This window comes from Callionymus lyra, chromosome 16 (assembly GCF_982586985.1).
Source record: "Callionymus lyra chromosome 16, fCalLyr1.hap1.1, whole genome shotgun sequence".
In the NCBI taxonomy this organism is placed as follows: Eukaryota; Metazoa; Chordata; class Actinopteri; order Syngnathiformes; family Callionymidae; genus Callionymus; species Callionymus lyra.
In genome coordinates, this window is record NC_141833.1 from 3566315 (window position 1) to 3587310 (window position 20996).

The following is a 20996-nucleotide window of genomic DNA, read 5'->3' on the forward strand; positions in this document are numbered from 1 at the left end:
GACGGCTTGAAAATTAAATGAATATTAAATAAAATCGCAACCTCTTCGATATAATAATCAAATTTTTGAATATCGCAATTATATCGCAAATGCGATTAATTGTTCAGCCCTAATTTCTGTGCTCTTTCTGTGCACACAAAAGTGAGCACAGACCCATTAAACAGCAGTGAAAGCAGTTTCCGGTGTAGGGCCGAAGTGTGTAAACGCAACAGTATGCGTAAAGTTATATGATTCCATGTGTCAAAGGTAAGCCTATTTGAAGCACATTTATGGCTGCTGCAGTAAACTCTCACATGTTGTGCTCAAAAAGCGCTGTAGTTATTAAAATGTTTACACATTTCTTTGAGAATATGTGACTCATTAAACTAGCAAATGGATGGAAGCTAATATGTGAAAAAGCCTAATTTATATTTTACTGGGAGTTGGAAATCTCAGCATGATCAACTTCAGCTTCTGAGACAGTGGATATTGAATATAATTTGACTCATAAATGAGTGACTTGTTGACAAAAACTGATCATAATCATGTTGTAAATGAGTCCAGCAAGGTCCATCGAAAATAAAGACCCCTCTTTTTAATGGAACGAACATTGGCTTCAGTAATGAGCGACTTCACAATGAAAGGAACAGTAAAAGTAATGATGAGCCCCCAGAGCCGCAGACGTTTTATTATTGTGTGAATTTGTTGATGGACCTTTTCTGATGCTTTGAACCTGGATTTAAGATGTGTTGCCAAAATGTTACCAAACTATTTCTTTAAGCATTACTAGTCACGACGTTTGATCAAGTAGGTTTTACATTTGCGTGTTTTTTCAAAGGCGGTTTGCTTGAACTGACTCACCTTGGTGTCTTGTTTTTCACGCTGCCTCTCACATAGTGTCCAGGGTTACATTTGTAACGGCACACAGAGCCGACATCCTGCCCCGAGGCCAAGCAGTCGACTGTCAGCAGCTTAGCATCTTGTACGTTTGGTGCTTCTGGACACTCAATCTTGCAGTACGCCTCTGGGAAGGACCACAGACCATCCTCCAAACACACCAACCTGTCACTGTCACCTGAGGACAGAGAAGAAGGAAGAGGAGAGAAGATGTGAAGCTTATTTAAATGTGTGGAGAAAACCTAAAGAAATAAGAATGAAAAAAAGAACTTGCACATCTGACTGTGTCATGGTTACATTTAGATCATATATTAAAATGAATGGATGCTTTCAAACTGACATTGTTTAAGATACTGAATGAATATTAAACACACAAACCGGTTGCTTAGAGTAGGAATTAACAACAAGGACCATGGAAAGATTAAGTAAAAGGTTGGATTTGTATCATACAAATAATGTACATTTAATGCAGGAGAAGTGGTAAATACAATCTTTCATCATAATATTTTGACTTATTATTTCACCCATGTTTCAATTGCAATAAATTGTAATAATTCATAAAACACTGATTTTCACATTGACATCTCTTTAATTTATAGGACAACTAATGTTGATGTGAGTCTCTCTTAAGCCCCGCCCACTGTAAGCGCTCGTTTTTTCTGGAGATGAAATCTTGTTTACCATAACTACGTCCACTCTGCTCTGATTGGTCAAGAATCAATGTTTGTCATCAAGTGTCATCAATCCCGAATGTCTCCTGCTCCAAGGGACTCGTTGTATGAACAAAGCGGGCGTGATTTCAGCTAGCTGGAGGAGTGAAGCCTGTTATTATGTCATAATGGGCTTCACTCTCATAACCTTTGTTTGGGATTTCTGCTGGGATTTTCAAACTTAACTTTAAAATATCGTCGTGATGGGGTATTACTGCATCTCGCAGAGGAAGACTTGTGAGTAGATCAGGAGAGTTCAATTTAAGCATTAGTTGACCTTAAATCATGATTATGAAATATTCAATGATACACAGTAGGTCAAACGATTATGTGATCTGATAATTCTAAGACCATGGACAGCTTGAATGTCCTTTAGAAAAAGAACAAGATAGTTATTGTCCTTTCACTGGATAACAGATAGTTCTTACTAAAATGTTACTCTTTAGGTGACTGTCTTATATTTAGTGTGATGAGATATTTTGACTATAAACATGAAAAATATACTTCAGCTTTTGCTGTGTAAAACACATTTACATTTGATAAAAGAAACCATGTACAACTTGGTGAATGTTTGATGAACAGTATGAGTTCTGTATTCATGGGACAAGAGCACTTTCAAGGATTCATTTGTCTGTAAGGATTCCTGTTTATTCCAGTCTGTGTTCAGTGCCTTGCATGCGACTACAACCACCTTGCCTAGAGCATATATTGTTTCTGCCTCTGTAGCTCCTCTGTAATGTAATTAAAGACAATACAAATCAACACACTTCAAATATCTGATGACAGCTAGTTTATCTGAAATAAAATTAACACCTTGTTGGTGTATATTATGTTATGTATATAACTGTTATTGTGCAAATTCATTTTCGCATATCACCTCATATCTGAACAAACAAGTCCTGGATGAAGAAGTTAAAACCTGACTTACCTTGTAGTATTGCAGGGGAGCCACAGGTGAAGGAACACCTTTTCCTGTAGGTTGTTCCCCATGGACAACTAAAGATGGCGTGGTAAACATGCGACTGGTCCGGATAGCCACAGTCGACAGGCTGGCAGCTAACTACACGATCCCAGGTACCATGGAAACACTCCAACTCCGCTTTCAGCTGAGAGAAGAGAAAGATGTGATAGACTCAAGTTCAAGATACAATACTTATCATCATCAATCTGTGTTATTAAGACAATGCAAAGTTTTTAATTATAATCTTATTAAAGTTTCAATCCAACACCGTTTGCCAATTGAATTCCCTAATATCTATGTATTCATATTTGACAGAAATAAAATAATCATCAAAGAATACTATTCCAAAACAAACAATTTTAAATATAAACTATTTTAAATACACTAGGGTTTCACAATATTAGGACTTGATTTATAAATTTATTTTTAAGAAGAAGTTATAAACCAATACAATCTATCGTTCATTGAGTCATGTGCTTCATTTAAATAATGCTGCTAAGGTCCATCTATTGCTCTAATAGTATTTACATTTACTAATCTGGTTTCTTGAAAATATTTATTTTTATGAAAATATCATTTTGCAATCTCCCAGTCCTACAAAAAACAGAAATAAATTGCCAAAAAACCAACTAACACCTGTCATAGATATTTTCATTGACCTTTTGTCTTACATTACATTATTAAGGACATATAAGGTAGTAAGCTTCATGATTCAGTGTCATTATTTCTCAGCTCAGTAGATGGCCCTCCTGGCTTTAAAATGTCTATTTCTGAGCCTGTTTATCTATGCATTACTGCTCTCAGGTCAGCACAAATAAGGAACAAGGAAACCATGTATTACAATATTACTGGATGAAAACTAAGATATCCGTGATTTGGCTAAAACTCAGGATCGACTATAAACACATCAAGTGACGATAAAGAAACCTCAAACCACCTGGTTGGGCGCGATCTCCTTTCCATTAAGGACGTTGATACTGTAACCACTCTGACAGTGAACGATGCATCGGGAAGATTCTTCTCCTCCAGCACACCTGCGAAAAACACACGTCCACAAATATTCACTATTGGACTGCGGTATCTTCGGCTTAGTGAGACAGATGAAAAGAGGCCGACCTGACCGTGGCGTGCTCTAACAGCGGTGAACTGCAAGTATCCAGCTGGCACGGCTGCCGCAAACAGCTATTGCATACACACAGGAAGAGAAGGAGAGGGATGAGAAGAAAAACATTTGGCTGAGCCTCAGTGTTAACCCCATTAAATAGTGCTTAACTACTTGATTACCCGCTTTTATCTTCATTTAAAAACAATTGACAGTAAAAAAAAAAGTCAGACAGACAAACAATACATTTTAATGTTTCTCTTTTGTTATTTTCAAGTTATTTTAATGAAGATGGGTTTACTGTAGAAAACGTATATATATAATATAATTGATTAATTTAGAGAAAGGTGTGAAAATAGTCATATGTTTCAAGCTCATATATTTAGAAATAAAGAACTTTTTACACAAACTTGTTTTTATTTATTTAAAGAACCAGGTTATCTATATAACCATGGTTCTACACTTGTGGCCATGTAGCCCACCCTCCTCAGTGTCAAATATGGCCATTTTGTGGGAGGTGAGGTGTTAAATATGGGAGGACTACTGCCACCTGCTGGGTGGTCAGTGCATTTTGTAACCCTTTCCAGTATAGAAGATCCAGTAAATCTATAGTTGATCTGATAAAGTTTCATTAAACAGTGTCATTATTTCATGATATCAGTAGATGGCACTCTTGGCTTCAAAATGATGGGAAGCTTCATTGAACCGGTTTCTCAATCCCAAAATTATACAGCAACATTCTGCCTTCTAGTGGACTCTGAGAAGAAGCCCAATGCTTCATGAAGCTTCACCAAAAATAAGGGCTTAACATTTGGTGCAATAATAACTTTCCAACGTTTCCGAAACCAGGAATCGAGAGGAATAAAGTTAAGATGCAGCTCAAACGCACATAGTTGTACCAATGTGTTCACTAAGAGGGAGCGAGATGAAGTGAGTGCAGTGTTTGGAGCCGGGTTAGCAATTTATAAAAAAAAGAGTCAGTAAGAGATTCTTGTTTTGATTAGAAGTGCAAGGTTTAGAATCCGTTTTAAGTAGAAAAAACTGGACATTCCATTGTCTGGCGGAAATTTGTTATGGTCAATGTACACCGCAATTAAGAGATTTAAATTAATAAGATGCATGCAACAAAGTACACAAATCTAGCGACCTGAAATAGTAAAAGACTTGGTTTCCGGCCAAAAAAACAACTACTAAGAGTAAGTGAATTGCTTTCTGATTTTACTATCTTATTTTTTATTTCTATTAAATACAATGTGCATCATCACCCATCGCTAGTATATGTTCCATAAGTAAGAAGCTGTGGGAGAGCCCACCCTGTGATGCGCACCCAGTCAGGGCGAAGGTGCTGAAGTGGCAGGACGTCCTTAAGGCCACGCCCCCTATTGCCACGGACGGTGAGGAGAAGAGGAGGATGACAGAGGCTGTAAGGAAGAATGGCCTTGAGAGGTCATGGGTCACGTTTACTACCAGCGGATTCCGATGGCATGAGAGGTTATGTGTGCCTTGGGACCAGAGAAAAAACAGTCATAAGGAGTCGGGCTTCCAAACAAAGTAGTCTGCCAACAAAATACCAAGTGAGTGGTTCTTTCCAGTTGTGTCGGAGAGCAGAATTGTGGCAGTTCGGCGACACTCCTCACCAAACCAGGACCCATCCGAAGCCAAGTAAATGATCACAGAGGCTGCAACCCCAGGGTGCACAAATCCCACCTGGGAAGATATTACAGTATACTAAGATCTAGCACATCAATATATACCTCTTATGTGGGAACAGTCATTTTCCTCTGAAGAGCTTTTGCTTTTTACCAAGCTTGCGTACAACTTTATATTTGTTTATATATATACATATATATATATATTTGCAATTTGCTATCTCTTTGAACTTAGTTCTTTCAATTTTCACTTTTGTTCTTGCTCTTATGAAACTTGCTATACCTCCTATACCTTCAACTGGAAATCTTTTTTCCCAAAGGAGATCTCCAGACAGATGAACAAAATCCATCTAATCTATCCTAATCTAATCTATTCTAAAATATCTATTTCCTTATCTTATTTAGTTATCTCAGCTGCTGCCTGACGTCTTTCCTCATTGCACACGTTGCAAGGATTAGGATGATGGCCTAGCAGCTAGTCTACCAGTGCCTGCTAAAAACAAACGAAAAATATAGAATTGTTAAAAAAAAAAAACGGACAATTCTTCACATTGAGGCTTCAACCCAAGATGCACCATGGAGGTATTTGGATGTTTTTAAGTATGTCATTTTGGATGAAGATTTTGGGTGAACTCCCTTTCACTATACTGTCTGCAATACATAAAGTCCAGCTGGAAGCCTTGAAGCCTTAACATTGTATAGATTACCCACATCATTGTATTAACTGTATTGTTCAAAGTAATTGAAAACATGTTTATAGTCCAGAAATTACAGTAGTTTCATTATCTAACTAAAATAAATCTTGACATAAACAACAACAGATTTTACTTATTTTATTATATAAAATGTATGTCCATGTCAACATTTTCTTCAGGTGCAGAAAAGTTATTTTAAGGCCAAAAACATTATATGCTTTCACGGAGAAAAAAAGAATATCAAGGTAGGGGTAGATGAATCGTGACCTTCTATACAGTATTGCACAATCCTTTTTAATGTTTTTGACAATGAAAAAAGAAATGTCATATGCGGCCTAATCAATTAGGGATTGGACTGGACCATTAAAAAGGGCAAAGAAGGGTAAATGATCTTTCAGTTGAAATTGCTTGATTTATGGAGACGTCACAATTTAGATTCGACCAGTCAAAGTGTCGCCTGGTTGTCCCACTTAAATGATAAAGTGCTATGTAGACCTCTGAAGTTTTTTTTTTAAGCAAGAGCTACTCAAAAATGAAATATGATGGAACAAAGTGCCTTTCAAGTATGCACGGAAAAGAATGTAAAGATAACACTGTGCAGGAAAAGCTCATAAAAAAGGAATGTATTGATGTTATAATGGAGGTTTTTCTAATGTTGGTCTCTGGGGGAAAGGGTTTTTCTTACTCATATAAGCTGGCTAAAGAGCCTATAAAGGAAGCAGAGAATGAAAGGATCAATTCCTGAAAATGCAAACAGGGTAAGAAAAAGACACTTACATCAAGGAAGACAAGAAATCAGTGGAGACATCAAAGTAAGCTATGATGTAGACAAGGTGAATTCCACTTTCCAAGGCTTCAAGGAATTCTGTGTTGGTCTGTTTGACTTCTTTAAGGTTATTTCTTTTACTAGCCTTATCACATTGAGAAAGTTATTATTGTATCCAACTAGAAGATCATTTTAATTGTCTCACACTGACAGAACATCTATCGTCTTTACACAAGGGTTGCCCAACCTTTTTTTCACCACAGACCATGGCCAGCGAAAAGTTTGCACGAATAATAAATAAAACAAAAACGCTGAATCAGCAGGAACGCATCAGAACAAGATTGATTATTATTATGTTTGTTCAACTTGAGAATTGTGGCTTGATAATCAATACAACATAAGTTATAATTTTCATTTTTCTTTCTGTGTAGCCCAGTAAAAGATAATTCATGGACTGTTTACAGGCCCTGACCCGGTGGTTTGGGACGCCTGCTTTACACCATTCTTAGTTGGTGCCTCACTGCAGAGGAGTTAACACAAAGAGAGAAGGCCATTCTCAAAATATCCTGCAAATGTGTCTCCTTTTTACTGATAAATGTTACATGAACAAAATAATTTTAAAAAAAATGTAAATGTTTAAAAGAGTAATACGGTTTAAATGTCAGTCAGCATCTTCAAAATAAACCAGCTAGCTAAGGTAGACATGTTAAACGTGTAAACACAGGTTTCATTCTTAGTGTGGCCATCCATCCCTGATTTATTTTTTAAAAAAACTCAATTTATCTTAGTAAATAAAATACAGAAGAAAAAACAAACATCTTTACAGACACACACTTACCTTCAGCCAGATTGAATGTTCCAAGTCGTTAACCATATCAGACAGAGCTGTGCATGGGTACCAAGAATCTGCTGACATTTGCTCACTCATCTCCAGGTGTTGATTCGTACAAAGCTGCACAAAATGGAAATATTTCTTGTTATTGAAAGAAAATCAGCTAAACAACATCAACCAACAAAAAAATATAGCTTAGGAGACGTTGAAAGTTGGTTGTGCGCTGGACTCATAACTCAACCTGGGGCAACATTGGTTATTATAATACTCTCAAAATATTTGTATGATAATAACTTTAGAAATAAAAATGGACAATTGTTGGCATCAATGTCAATAAAACTCCAGCCTACCCATCATTTGTCAATTAAATTCATATATATAGTTTCTACTTAATCCCTCAGTCAAGTAATAGAGTCGTAAATTTCAAATTTGACACTTGATAGTTTTATCATGAATCAAAGGCATACCTCAGCAACATTCCTTCATGCAAATGATCAACGGCACCCTAAACAGGTTTACAGGAACCAGATGCTTCCATAGATACATTGTTGGAATAGCCAGGATGATATGGTATCAAAATAGACATAAATTCATGATCTATGAGGCCAAAGCCTTTCATTTAAAGAAAAAAAAATCCCTTTTGTTTTGTAAAGATTCCACTAGATGCTGTGGCTGAAATATTTGAGACAATAAGTACTAATTCTAGAGTTAGAGTAGAATAATTAATGTTTCCATAAAGTGAAGGACCAACACACTCAGAATAAAGAAAGTTGTTTGTAATTGAATCACTATTGCAAAACTTCATTAGGTTCTGTTGCAGGCAAATTGGTTATTATCCTTTGTTTTCACTACAACAAAAGTGTTCGGCAGCAAATGGCATGCGTAATATACAACTAATGAATAAAAAGGGCTGATATTTTTAGCAAATAAGATGAATCTGTTTTGCAAGTAAATGAACCCACAAAAAACATTGTCTTTTAAGCCATCACTAGAAGCTTCTGTTTCTTCTGTCTCATTATTGACTAAAACCAGGGGTCCCCAAGCATTTTTGCTCCACAGACCAGTTGAATGTTGGCATTACATACACAGACCACCTTTCAGTTAAAAGCAGTACAAATTAAATACCTTGACCGTTTCATGAAGGTTTGGTGCATAAAAAATACATCTAAAACATAAGACTGACTGAATCATCAAAAGCTCTCAGCAAGATTGTTATCATTTAACTAATGTCAGAACCCCACTTTGCTGACTTACCTTTATGTTTCAAATCAAAGTGGAGTGGGTGTGGTTATGGTAAACAAGATGGTTACTGTTTTGTCATGTTTGTTTTCAGAGTCAGTTATAGTCATTGGCCATTTTTTTCTTTTCACTACGGTAATTCACCAGTCTTTTTTTAGGTTAATAAGGACACAGGTATAACAGTATTATTAAACTTACATATATATATTTTTTTAAAAAGGATGAAGGCTCTTGTGCAGGCCATTAGGAGTAACCCTTGACACCCTCTGTGTGAAACTATGGCAGCTCAGAAGTAACAGGCTCCTCTCCATGCACTGCAGAACGGAACATTTTAAGACATTCTTTGTTCTTTCTGCCATTAAATGTTACAATAGAACTCTCTATCATGATTGAAATTAACTTTTTACTTTTTGTTGGCATTTTTTAAATTATTTATTTATGTCTTTTTATATTTTTTGTATGTGTTTATTTGATTGTATTTGGATTGTTTTTTTATACGTATTTATGAAGGTTTGTATGGATGGATGAATCATTGCTGCTGGACAAAAGAATTTAGCCTCTGGGGGATCAATAGTATCCATCCATCCATCCATTCATTGACCTAAAAAGTAGTTATAAACCTGGCTTGCTTGTGTGAAAAGCATCTAGATTCAAAATGTAGGGGTTGGCCTTTAACCGAAGTACAAAACTGGTCATGTAAGACTCAACAACAACAACAACAACAAAAGTTACTGATTTTGGTCTCATTGGCGCTCATGTTGATTAACAAAAATACTGTTTTAAACATTAGTCACGCAGTCGAAAACAGCGCATTAGGTTAATTTGTTCCTTGAAGCTTTTACTGTATGCCCAATTTAATCCCTGATTTGATGTTAGACAATGTTGTTGTTGTTGATAAGAAATCTGGGAAACCAAAAAAGGAAAGATTAATCTGGCAGTGCAAAGCCATCACTTATTTAATTTTAGATTTTTCTACCATAATGAAACGCAACCCAATATGAGTATCCCTTTCACGTCTTCCTCTAACCATCATCTCAGCTCGATGGACTCAGGGGATTTTCAGATTGTGGAAAGTTATTTTTGAGCATGTCTGAAGACCATACCTTGGTCAGCGAAGGCTCCCCAGTGGCCGCATGTGCTGGACAGTTCGAGTCCTGGTGAGACGCCACAGCAGTGGAAGCCCACTGGTCCGTGTATCCCAACGGTGTAAAGTAGCCACAGTCCTGAACGCTGGAGCCGCGCTCAAACTCCTCACAGACGCCATCGCCATCAAAAACATAACACTGACTGGGTTCACCTTTGGGAGATGGGAGAGAGAATAAGAGAAGAGGATTTATGAAACAACTTGGTTCTGGTTTCTTAATTTGGCAGGTCCTGCACTGATCCCCTACTGTTACACAGTCGTCCAAATCTATTTGTCAGTGGACAAAACTGGAGCACATTCTCCCTGTATTTTTGTTGGACATCTAAATGTCGGCCACGTCAACTCCTGACATCAAGCTCAGCTTTCAGCACGCTATAAATAACACAATGATAATAATTTTAAAATTCATTGAAGAAGATCAAAATATGTAAAACGGCAAAGTTGGGATGAAAGATGTTAGTTGGATAGTTATTTTTGATATCACAGGAATTTGACAAGAGAACAAAGACAATATGTTAAAATATTTTTGCTTTATTTGTTCTTTATTAATATCTTTTCCATTTAAAGCCCTTAACTTATTCCAAAACACACTCAACCTTTATTCACCAACATTCCTCCTCAAGATAAAATGTCTTTCTGTCAAATTACTTTAATCAGTCCAAGCTAGGTGACTTAAAAAATTCAATAGCTTGGACCTTAAAAACACTATTTGGTGAGCCCTAGAAATGTTCACCATCATGTCTGTATACTTTGACAATAGCTACTTCTGATACTTTTTAGTGCAAAAACAATAATATTTATGGAGTATAAGTTGCTAATTCAATCACTTTAAACCCTACAGTTTATACATTTTTGCCACTAATATATGAAGTCTTACTAGTTAATAGCCTTCAGAAGGCATTGTAGAAGCAAGCACAAAGAGACAGACCGGTGGAAAATATAACGCACAGTGGATGATGTGTAACAACATGTGGTGGTGACTTATCAAAACCACAATACCAACTACCGCTCAAAAAAGAGAAGAAGAAAAATAAAAAAATAATTCCTTATGATGGAAAACAGTGAAGAAGGAAATGAAGATTCTGACCATAGGCTTGGCATCAATGAAACGATGGTGAGTCGTCGGAGACGGCAGCGTAAAGAACTGACTCAATGCAAAAAGATCACAGAGTTCTTTAGAGAAAATAAATAAAATAATGAAAATAATCATGGCATTTCTGGTAGGCTGTCTTTTTTTTTACAATAGCTAGTATGACAGTTGTTAAAAACGAAGTGAATAAAACGTAATTTAATAATAAAAAAATTATGTGTACATATTGATAATAATGATGTTACAATGTGGACACTTGAGGCTTATAAAACTGCTGTGACTTGTGGTCAGGAAATGACATTAAGTAATAATCTTTAAAAATGTATCCATAAATATCATATTCCCCTGGGGGCAATCTACAGATTTGAATTCCACTTTCTCTTTAATTAATATTTACAATTATATAATAAATAAATGTTTTTGTGTATATTTGCTCTAATGGCATTTACTTAATTATTTCTACCAAATGCAACCTGATGACACAAGTTTCCCTTTGAACTGGTGTCTTTCGCAGATCAATTTACTTGTGCAAAAGAAAACAAACACACAAACTACTACGACATCTTGAGAAAATTCAAAAGTTGTGCAACAACAAGTTCATTTCTATCTGGAAAAAGATTTGGCTGCACTGATATGTAGACAGCTGCGGAGGTTAGTTAGACGAAGCAGCGTCTGTAAAATACAATTGGCTTTATTCAATAAATGAGAACATGTTCTCAATAAAACTTAATTAGGGTGCGATAATTCAATTCTATTTTGTCATCTTGTGTTGATTTGGCAATGCCACAAAAAATGAAGTCACCAAACCCCTCTTGCTTGACAACACCTGTGTAAATGATTAATTTGTTATTTGTGCAAGTCTTGTATTTATCACGTTTGAATGACAGTTTTTGACTTCACTATCAAAACCATCTGTTTCTTATTTAAGGCTCTTCAAGTTGCGACTTTATTGTGCAATTTAAACCTCATTTAGTCAGACAGTGCAACAACATGTGTTGTTGTTGTTCAGAACATTTGATGCTTTACAGAACATCTGCAAACAAAAACAAACTTTTCTCTTCCTGGTGTGAATTGTTTTAGGCACAACAATTTCTTATTCAGTTCAAATCTTTTGAATATATTTGGTTGTTTTTTTTCTCAATATGGTTGCAAACTATTCATCAATAAGATACAAGATGACCATTTATTTGTTTGACATTTGACAAAGACAATTTTCAAAAACAACCTGTTAACAAAGACCTACCAACACAATTGAAACCGGATTCCTTGTGACACTTCTTATCGCAGCCGTCACTGTCCAACAGATTGCCGTCGTCACATTCTTCTGTCCTACAAAGCGAAGGTTATCAGCCTCATAGCCATTTTTCATGGAAGCTCATAAAAACAAAGATGTGTCCACTTACCGCTGGATGAAGCCATCACCACAGAAGAACTGACCATGAGTGTAGAAGAGAGGGAGAGAGGGTTCACTGATGATCCCGTCTGCTTCTGCCTGGATCGTATAATGGTAATTTTCACCCTTTAATACTGAGCTGTGGGAGAGAAAATTCATACAGTCATGACATTAATACACCACATTGCTACAAACTGATGGACTGATGAAGCTTCATGAAGCATTGTCCACTAGATGAAACTCTTTGCCGATATGTTTAGTGCTGTAGGGTTGAATCAATTGAAAAATTATAGAAGACTACACATTTTTCGTACATGGCTTTGACTGACGTTTTTTGTCATTAATTTAGAATTAACTTTCTTCCACTCTTGTACTTTTTCTAGAGAGGCAACTAATATGTTTATTTAAGTGTCTCCCAAATAGATTTTGGACCTCTTGTACTCATCACTATCTGCTTGTACAAAAATCTCTTTTAATTTAAATATATATTGGAAATGTGCCACCCACTGAAAATGTTTAATTTCTCTGGAGATTAAATCTTGTTTAACATAACCACACTCACTCTGCTGTGATGAGTCAAGCATCAGGGTTTGACATTAATCTCAGAAGTCTCCACCTCCAAAGGACTCATTGTATAAACAAAGTGGGGGGTGATTACAGCTGGCTGGAGGAGTGAAGGCCATTGTTGCATCATAATTGGCTCCGCAGTCGTAACCTCTTGTTCGCATGTCATCTTGACGAGGAAGACTTCAACATTTTAAACATGTGAGTAAGTACTTCAACTGTCTGAATATACATCCTTGAGAATAATGAGAATATTAAATATTTCTAAGGCGCAAAAAAGATTTTGGAGACCCTTGCTTAAGAAAAACAGATTGTTTCCATTGTTAGCATGAGTCATGAACTGATTATCAACGATCTTAAAGATGGTCAGAGTAAAGAGAGAGTGTTGCCTGCATAATGCACTCAGTGTTCAATATTACGTTGTTGTTTTTCAAGCCAAACCTACATTTTCTACTTCTGGTTCAATCCCATAAATGTAGCTTCATCACTGCTTTTCAGTTTCTAACAAGTACTTAAAAATGCCAAACCTGTCAGTAAACTTCTGTTGGGTCTGTGGAGCAGGAGGTGTGTTGCTGAAGGGTGGGTGCCGCTGAATGTGGTAGAGCAAGGGTTTGCAGTTGGCACAAAAAGGGCTCTGGGGGCCGGATGACAGCATAGCAGCATCAATTTCCATCTTCTCATCGAAAGTGCAGAGCTTAATTGCGCTGACAGCAAAGTTAAGAGTATCCAGGCGTAGGGTGAGGGGCATATCGCAGAAGACATGCTGCGCCCCGATGTTGAGGGTTTCCCCAGAGTCAGATACCAGTTGGATGTTGGCGATGGCTGGGTTCTCTACAGGACAATGTGATGTCAATTCGAGCATAAATAGAACAAGTTTGCTCACTTACGTGTGGATATGTAGGTGACCCACAGGGTGAGTGTGTCTGGCACCATGGGATAGAGGAACCGGAGCGTTAGGGTGCATCCTTCAGTCTCTGGACATGGGGATGTCACATTGGTGTCGTACAGACTGAGCTCAGGGCTCCATGCCTGAAGGCTCGGCTCACATGGCTGCTCCACATCAGGTGCACCTGACACAACACCAAAACCATATTTTGAATGTACTCAGACAATAGGTTATGAAAAACGTGTTTTTCTAGATAAGAAACATCTATTACATAATAGAACAGCACATTTAACATGTCAATTATCCAATCATAAACATACAACCTGACCTCACATGAAGCTCTATCAAATGCTCAATTATTTAGGAAGACAGAAGAGAAATATGATTCACTCGTTCAGCAAGCCTGTGCTCATTTTATGAGCTTCATAACAATATTTGACTCTAGATAATTACATTTGTTTTAAAAATAAAATCTTCTTTTAATCTGTAATTTTGTTTTTGAAGTAATGCCACCTTCATGATGCTTTGCTCATCTTAAAACGATCTTAAATCGAATAATATTATTATATTTAATGTCACATTAACCTGGTAACTGCTTATTGTATCTTGTAAAATATAACCAGGGAAAACAGTGTAAATGAAAAGACATCTAATCTATTTATATAAATATAATTATTGTCCCTTGAACACTTGGACTAAAAAGGGTATTAGCGTCATTTTCCAGCCGATTGTGACAGACTTTTGAAAAATGCAAAGGGCTAAAAGAAGGCCCTTGGAGGACATGGCACTAGAAAGGACTTTGAACGTTAAAAGGCTTTAACTGGCTTAACATTTGAGCTACAGATATAGTTTAAAACCGTCCTTGGAACGTGACAAAGAAAATTTGCAAAGAAATAGGCTTAGTCCAGCCTTGGATCAGTTCAGTTTATTTGTAGTGTTATCGTCATTTCCAGATAAACATTATGTGCCAACAGCTTAATAGTTGTGATTGACGTTAAACATCTCCATGTGACACTTTATGCAACCTGAGAAAAGGAAATAATGAGTTCTGCTCTCTTTCACTTGAAACATGGCCCTCTTTCAAGAACTTGGTTGTAACACCATAGCACCAGGCTAATGAGTTGTTAATTGTTACCGTGGTAGTGATTAGTGCAACGGAGTCACATTTAGGTGGTGTATTTCCAGGTGAAAGCCGAGTAAAATCAGCATGTTAATGAGGTGTTGCATGTTTCACACCCACTGTGATCAGCCATGTGTGCAAGCACTAACTGTCAGAAAGTCGGAGCGTGCCAGGTAAATCATGTCGAAACCAGGAGCTAAGTAACCATATAAATGTACAGGAACTATAAACTGTAAGTTTTGTAACTGGTCTGTTTCCATTGCTTGACTGTGTGCGTGTCTAAGGCCGTAGTTTGTATACTGTCAGCCACAAAGAGTAGGAGAAATCATTTGTGGTTGCAAAAATGTTTTGGAAAAGACTAATAAAAGTATAACATGACTAACAGCTAGTGATTTTCACCTAAAATGTCACTAGTGGTAGTTATAAGAAGAGGCAACTCCAAGGTGTTAGTCTGAATGGCTTTCTATAAGTTGCAGCCTGGTGACTCCATTAAGAAAGAAGTGGAAGAATGAATGGATTAAAATTATATTAAATCATAATCACGTATCAAAGACAAATTATTTACCTGTCATATATAATACAGCAAAGAGTGCTAGTGGGCTAAGGACAAGGCTTCATGAAGCTTCATGAAGCTTCATCAGCCCATCACTAACCCTATGGGTTAGCCATCAAAGTGTTTAGCAGTTATGAAACCTTTTGGTTATTGTAAAATTGTAAAATGATGTTCTGGCTCATTGTCCTCACTAAAGGGAAACCAACACCATTTTTTCAGGGGGATTTTCAATTGATGCTACCAAGACTAATACAATGCAACATTAGCTTTATAATTATAGTTTACTATACTATACTATGTTTTCTCTCAGTATTGATAGTGTCATTTGACCAACTTTTTCGGATTCAGCTCAGGAGCTGTCCTATGCATCTGGATCACTCTTTATACAAGAAGTCACCTTAAGTTACACCAACATAGTGTCCAGTGACTCACACAGTTGAACAATTATACGGGAAAAATAATTGGTTTCAATAGGTCGCACCACGAGAAATTGTGGTAAAAATTGTGACTTCATTGTCTTCTGCTCAACCATTGCTTTAACATGGTTCCTAACTATATTGTTCAAGAGAACTTGGCATTTTGTTATGTTATAACTCTGTCCAGTAAACAACTTTGTTCATTATTTATGCAATTAATGGTATCAAATAAAAAACAAACAACTTTCAGACTTGAATACTTTCCCACGTTGTGCAAATCATAATGGATGCACACATTGCAGGACACTGATCCGATCTTGGCAGGCTGAACCAGAACCCCAGCCATTCATGACACACTGCAGTACAATGAACAACGTGATGCACATTTTATTGCCTTCCTAAATACCCTCATTTTAAATTTAAACCCACTTTTATGCTTGATGCTGCCCATAAACCTATTTAATCCCTCTCTACAGGAGCATGGGATTTGGTGCGTACCCTCCTGCCTCAGATCCTGAGCACTCATGGCAGTGGAAAAGGAGGCATGTTGCCTTTTCCACAGCTTTCACTTGAGGGGATGTAAACAAAGATTTGGCCAACGATGTCAGTGCCAACAGTCTATTACTATTGAACTAATGTTTGGTACAAATTGAATATGTCCAGTCTCCTTTCCACTGCTGGACGCAACGTTGCCCAGGTTTAAAAGCTGACAGAGTCGTCCTGTGCATTGAAGCCCCTGAGGTAAAAAAGAGACAAGAGTTGAGGAGAGCCAGGAGACTCTCTGTCTGCTCAACTATGAGCATACCACTGTTTAGCCTGAGACTGTAACTGACTCTTTATCATCATATCCATCCTGCAGCCAAATAAAACAAGTTGAGTTATAGGAATGTGTCAATCTTTTAATAAGATATCTTTCTCTCTATTGCAAGGTTTGTATTTGTCATTTTTTTTCCAGACTTGTTTACTTCAAGTTTCCATCTTTATTTACGTCACGTTGTGGAAGGAAACATATTCCTTCCAAATATGATCACCATAACAAGAGCTATGTGCTTCCATGGAAGTGTAACATTTAGTACAGCTTTAGGAGATACAACGTGTATGTGGATTGTGTTTATGGTAGTGGTCCAGTGTTTAAGTGGCATCCAAACATAACTGTGTCTTGTTACTTTTTCCAATAATGCTTGTTCTCGCTGTGGCTAAATCAAGACAGACAGAGTTCTGGAGCCATTATGTTTTTCTACTTTTCCTTTTCCAGAAGCCATTAGTCTTGCACGCACCTGAGATTTAAAAGGCAAGAATGTGTGTGTGTTTGAACATTTTCAGCTAATCTGTTGACGCAAGTGTCTCAGTATGTGTCTGTCTGCACAAAACTTGCTAATTTATTTTTATACATTAGAAAATGTGCTTAAGATAAAATATTGTTTACCCTAACCGCGCAATCACACTCTGCAGTGATTGGTCAAGCATCACTTTCTTCAATCCCGGAAGTCTCCACCTCCAAGGGACTTGTTGTCTAAACAAAGCAGGGGGTGATTAAAGCTGACTGGGAGGGAGTGAAGCCAATTATTACATCACAATTGGCCTTAAGCCTCGTAACCTCTTATTCGCCAAGATTTCAGACGGGGGAGAACTTTATAAAGTAATAACTTCAAAACATTGTTATGATGAGGGACTTATTGCATTTCAACATTTGAAACATGTGAGTGAGTCAGGAGACATCTTGTCAATCTTCCACTGATAAGTATTAACATTAGTTATTTTCCATGGGAAGATAATACTAATGAGTAAAACTATGAGGTAGTGGTCAGTAGTTTTTTTATATGTTGCTACAAGCTCTTCTTTTTCAAATGTGTTGCCAAAGCCTATATATGATCCAAGTCAGCAATATTTTTATTATCAGTTTTAAGATTAAAAATAGGAATCAGATTTTATTTTATATTAGAAACAATGAAACAATTATTGTCAGTATTGTAAAAAACAACACAGGAATGTTATGTGTTGTTGAAAACAGTAAAAGATAAAATAAATATATATGAAAAAAGGATGAATTAATACAATGAAATAAATGACTCTTGCATTTAAGTGGAAGCCGGCGTGCAAGTTTTCAAATGAGGGAATCCTTTATAATTTCTCGTTGCTGTCAACTACATGCCACATGCTGCTCTTTGTTTTGATGACTTAAGCGTTTGTGCGCCACTGGTGGCTTGTGTTGCCAGATTGGGCGTTTTCCCGCAATACAAGACCTGTTTACAGTGTTTTTCAGCGAGTAGAAATCTGGCAACCTAATGGATGAAGATGAGAACTGAGAGAGTGAGACGTTCATGGACACCACATTTATATATATAATACATATCCCTCTTTTGGTTCATTTTGCTACATTTACTTAAGGTTTGGTAAATATTCTTTTGACAAAGTGTTGTTATTTCATCACTAACCAACGGCCTCCTCGGGCGTCCAATACCCAGACGTGTGACAGACTCGTGGGGAAGAAGCCTTATAAGCATACTGATGAAAAACACCCTCTTTTCCACAGTCTCTGCAGTTGATGTGGCCTGGCACTCGCAGAGAAGAGCTGCAAGGAAAGATGAAATGCACATATGAATTACTGCTGATAACTTTTAGAGAGATTGATGTCAAACTTTCCCACCAATGAAGTAAACTTTGGTAATGTGTGTTAAATAGATGTTCATAGCTCTCTCTATCTTTAGGAGAGTGTAAAGAAACATTTGATTTAAAGTATTTTGGAGTAGTTTCAGCACGCCATCACTACGGTTCAACCTGCATGATTCTTCTCCATCACTTATCTAAATGTCAGTTCTCACCCTTACAATGTGGTTGGTGTTTTTTTTGGAAATAAAATCATTTTACAGTATGTCTACCGGGCCTAATGGCTCTTTAAATTATAAAGCTTATAGAAAAATTTAAAAAGTATTTGTAACACTGGATTACAATGGTTAACCGTAATTTAAAATGCACCAATTGAAAAAAAGAAACATTAGATATTCTTAATCCCTTTTATATTCATATGTATGTGTACTTGCCTTTTATAAAGAGGTCCTCGGACAGGAGGCAGCCAATAGATAGAAACTGAGTCTGAACTCTGACCCGTAACAATTGGGGCCAATGGGACTGGAACGGGATGAGCTTCTATCAACCAGTTCTGATAGACCAAGTCAAGATAACAGTGCATCCTGGCCACTTGGTTCGCCGTGAAATGATTGGTGCAGTTATCATCTGAGCAGAACAATGGTGAAAAAAAGCAGAATGAACCGACAAAGAACATTTCAAACTTTCTCATGTTTGTATCCCCCTTTTTTTTCTCATTATCATATTGACATTGAGTCTCCCAATAAATACAACTGCTCTTTACAGTTTACTTGTTTATTTATTTAACGTCCAATGCAAAATTACAGCACCTTAACTTTTTTATTTTCTCTCATTATTTCATGAAATACTGATCTTATAAATCCAATTTCATGTACAATGTTAAGTATTGTGAATGAGCACCTTTTATTTTATTGTATTATGTTCATCGTATGTTATGTTGTTGTATTTTATGAATCCAATTTTAATTAATTGTATTTAATTTAATTATTTATATTCTGCCTGTATTATAATGTATTCCACAACAACACAAACATCCCTTTTTACTACATGGTTACAAATATTTTCTGATTTTGTAAAATAGTTTTTAAACATATTTCATTATTACTACACTTTATTAGGTTTTTCACATTTTCATTTTTTTTATTTCAAAGAACCATGATCTGTTTCAGTGAACTTTAGCTCAGTAAGCTTTAAATTCTAATATACTGACTTTGCGTCTTAGTTAAACCATTTATTTTTAAAAGTAATATCAAAGGTATCCTCATTATTTCCGCCACCTGCTCTGAATAAAATGGATTAACTGTACCTGTGTAACTCATATAATTGTTAAAAGGTGTGTTCTGGTACAAGACGACTCCACAGGAATCATTGACGGCTCCAGGATCATGGCAGGATTTGGATTTTGTTGTTGGAGCTGTGTCGGCGCAGAGATCTCCCGTTTCCATAGATGGTGTTGTCTCCTGCATACAAAAATTAAACATGTACAAAATCTCAAACGCTCTTCCAGATTGATACATAACTGTCATTCCATTTATCATGAATAACATTTGTTAATAGGGCCTGAGTGAGGACAACAATAAAAAAAGTAGAAAATAAATGAGTATAACGAGTAATAGGTTCATGAACTCCTTGAAGGAGGTTACGTTACAAAAAACAATATGAGTAATAAATAATGTGTCTACAGTGCAGTGTAACTGTTTCATTGGTCTGACAGCCTTGGGAGAGAAGTCTTCAGTCTGGTGGTCGTGCTCTGAATGCGCAACAATTTTAAGTGCTTTATTTTTTATATCCTATTCTTACCCGACATGGGTCATCACATGAATCACGCTCGCTTACGCCTTTGAACACATGATAGAGTCCAAAGATATGTCCCATTTCATGAATCATAGTGTTGTGGTGACCATTTTTTCCAAAGTAGAGTGGATTCAGCACCATTCCTCCTGTGGAGAGACAAAGAACCATTTGTGATGCTTATTTCTGAAGGTTTAAAATACATTTTTTGCCCATATCCGTCTTTTGTAAATCACATTGATACCACGATGACTGGAATAAACAATACTTATACTAATTTTAAAGTTTTTAATGTCGATGGGAAGTAGAAACTGGGTAATGTAATCCACAACACAATTTGCTCGAACCATGTCATATTGGTCAAGTTTGGGTGTTACGCTCTCAAAGCTGCCTCACCATCCTCATACATGAACTAGACCACCCTTAAATGTATAATAAAGAAAGTATTTGGGAATTTTTTGAATTAAAAAAGACACCCATTATTATACAGAGTTATACAAAAAAAACGTTTCTATTCTCAATTAAATCAGTAAATATTTTAAGCAACATGCAAAAGATTGAATTCCAAAATAGTTGAGCTAATGTTGTATCAAAGATCCTTC

The 20996-nt window shown here is 36.6% G+C and overlaps 1 protein-coding gene across 1 annotated transcript in view; it reads right to left on the minus strand.

Moving 5' to 3' along the window:
• The window catches only part of pappa2 (pappalysin 2), a 50513-nt gene that overhangs the window by 15935 nt on the left and 13582 nt on the right, over window positions 1-20996 (minus strand). Inside the window, exons 7-22 of the mRNA XM_087811734.1 lie at window positions 20404-20543; window positions 19910-20063; window positions 19038-19230; window positions 18432-18568; window positions 13909-14091; window positions 13549-13852; window positions 12468-12596; window positions 12308-12393; window positions 9934-10127; window positions 7598-7711; window positions 5221-5356; window positions 4977-5151; window positions 3664-3729; window positions 3485-3581; window positions 2515-2692; window positions 841-1054 (exon numbers count right to left, since the gene is read on the minus strand). Of these exons, the coding sequence (XP_087667860.1) occupies window positions 841-1054; window positions 2515-2692; window positions 3485-3581; window positions 3664-3729; window positions 4977-5151; window positions 5221-5356; window positions 7598-7711; window positions 9934-10127; window positions 12308-12393; window positions 12468-12596; window positions 13549-13852; window positions 13909-14091; window positions 18432-18568; window positions 19038-19230; window positions 19910-20063; window positions 20404-20543 (2500 nt within the window). The remainder of the gene's footprint in view (window positions 1-840; window positions 1055-2514; window positions 2693-3484; window positions 3582-3663; window positions 3730-4976; window positions 5152-5220; window positions 5357-7597; window positions 7712-9933; window positions 10128-12307; window positions 12394-12467; window positions 12597-13548; window positions 13853-13908; window positions 14092-18431; window positions 18569-19037; window positions 19231-19909; window positions 20064-20403; window positions 20544-20996) is intronic.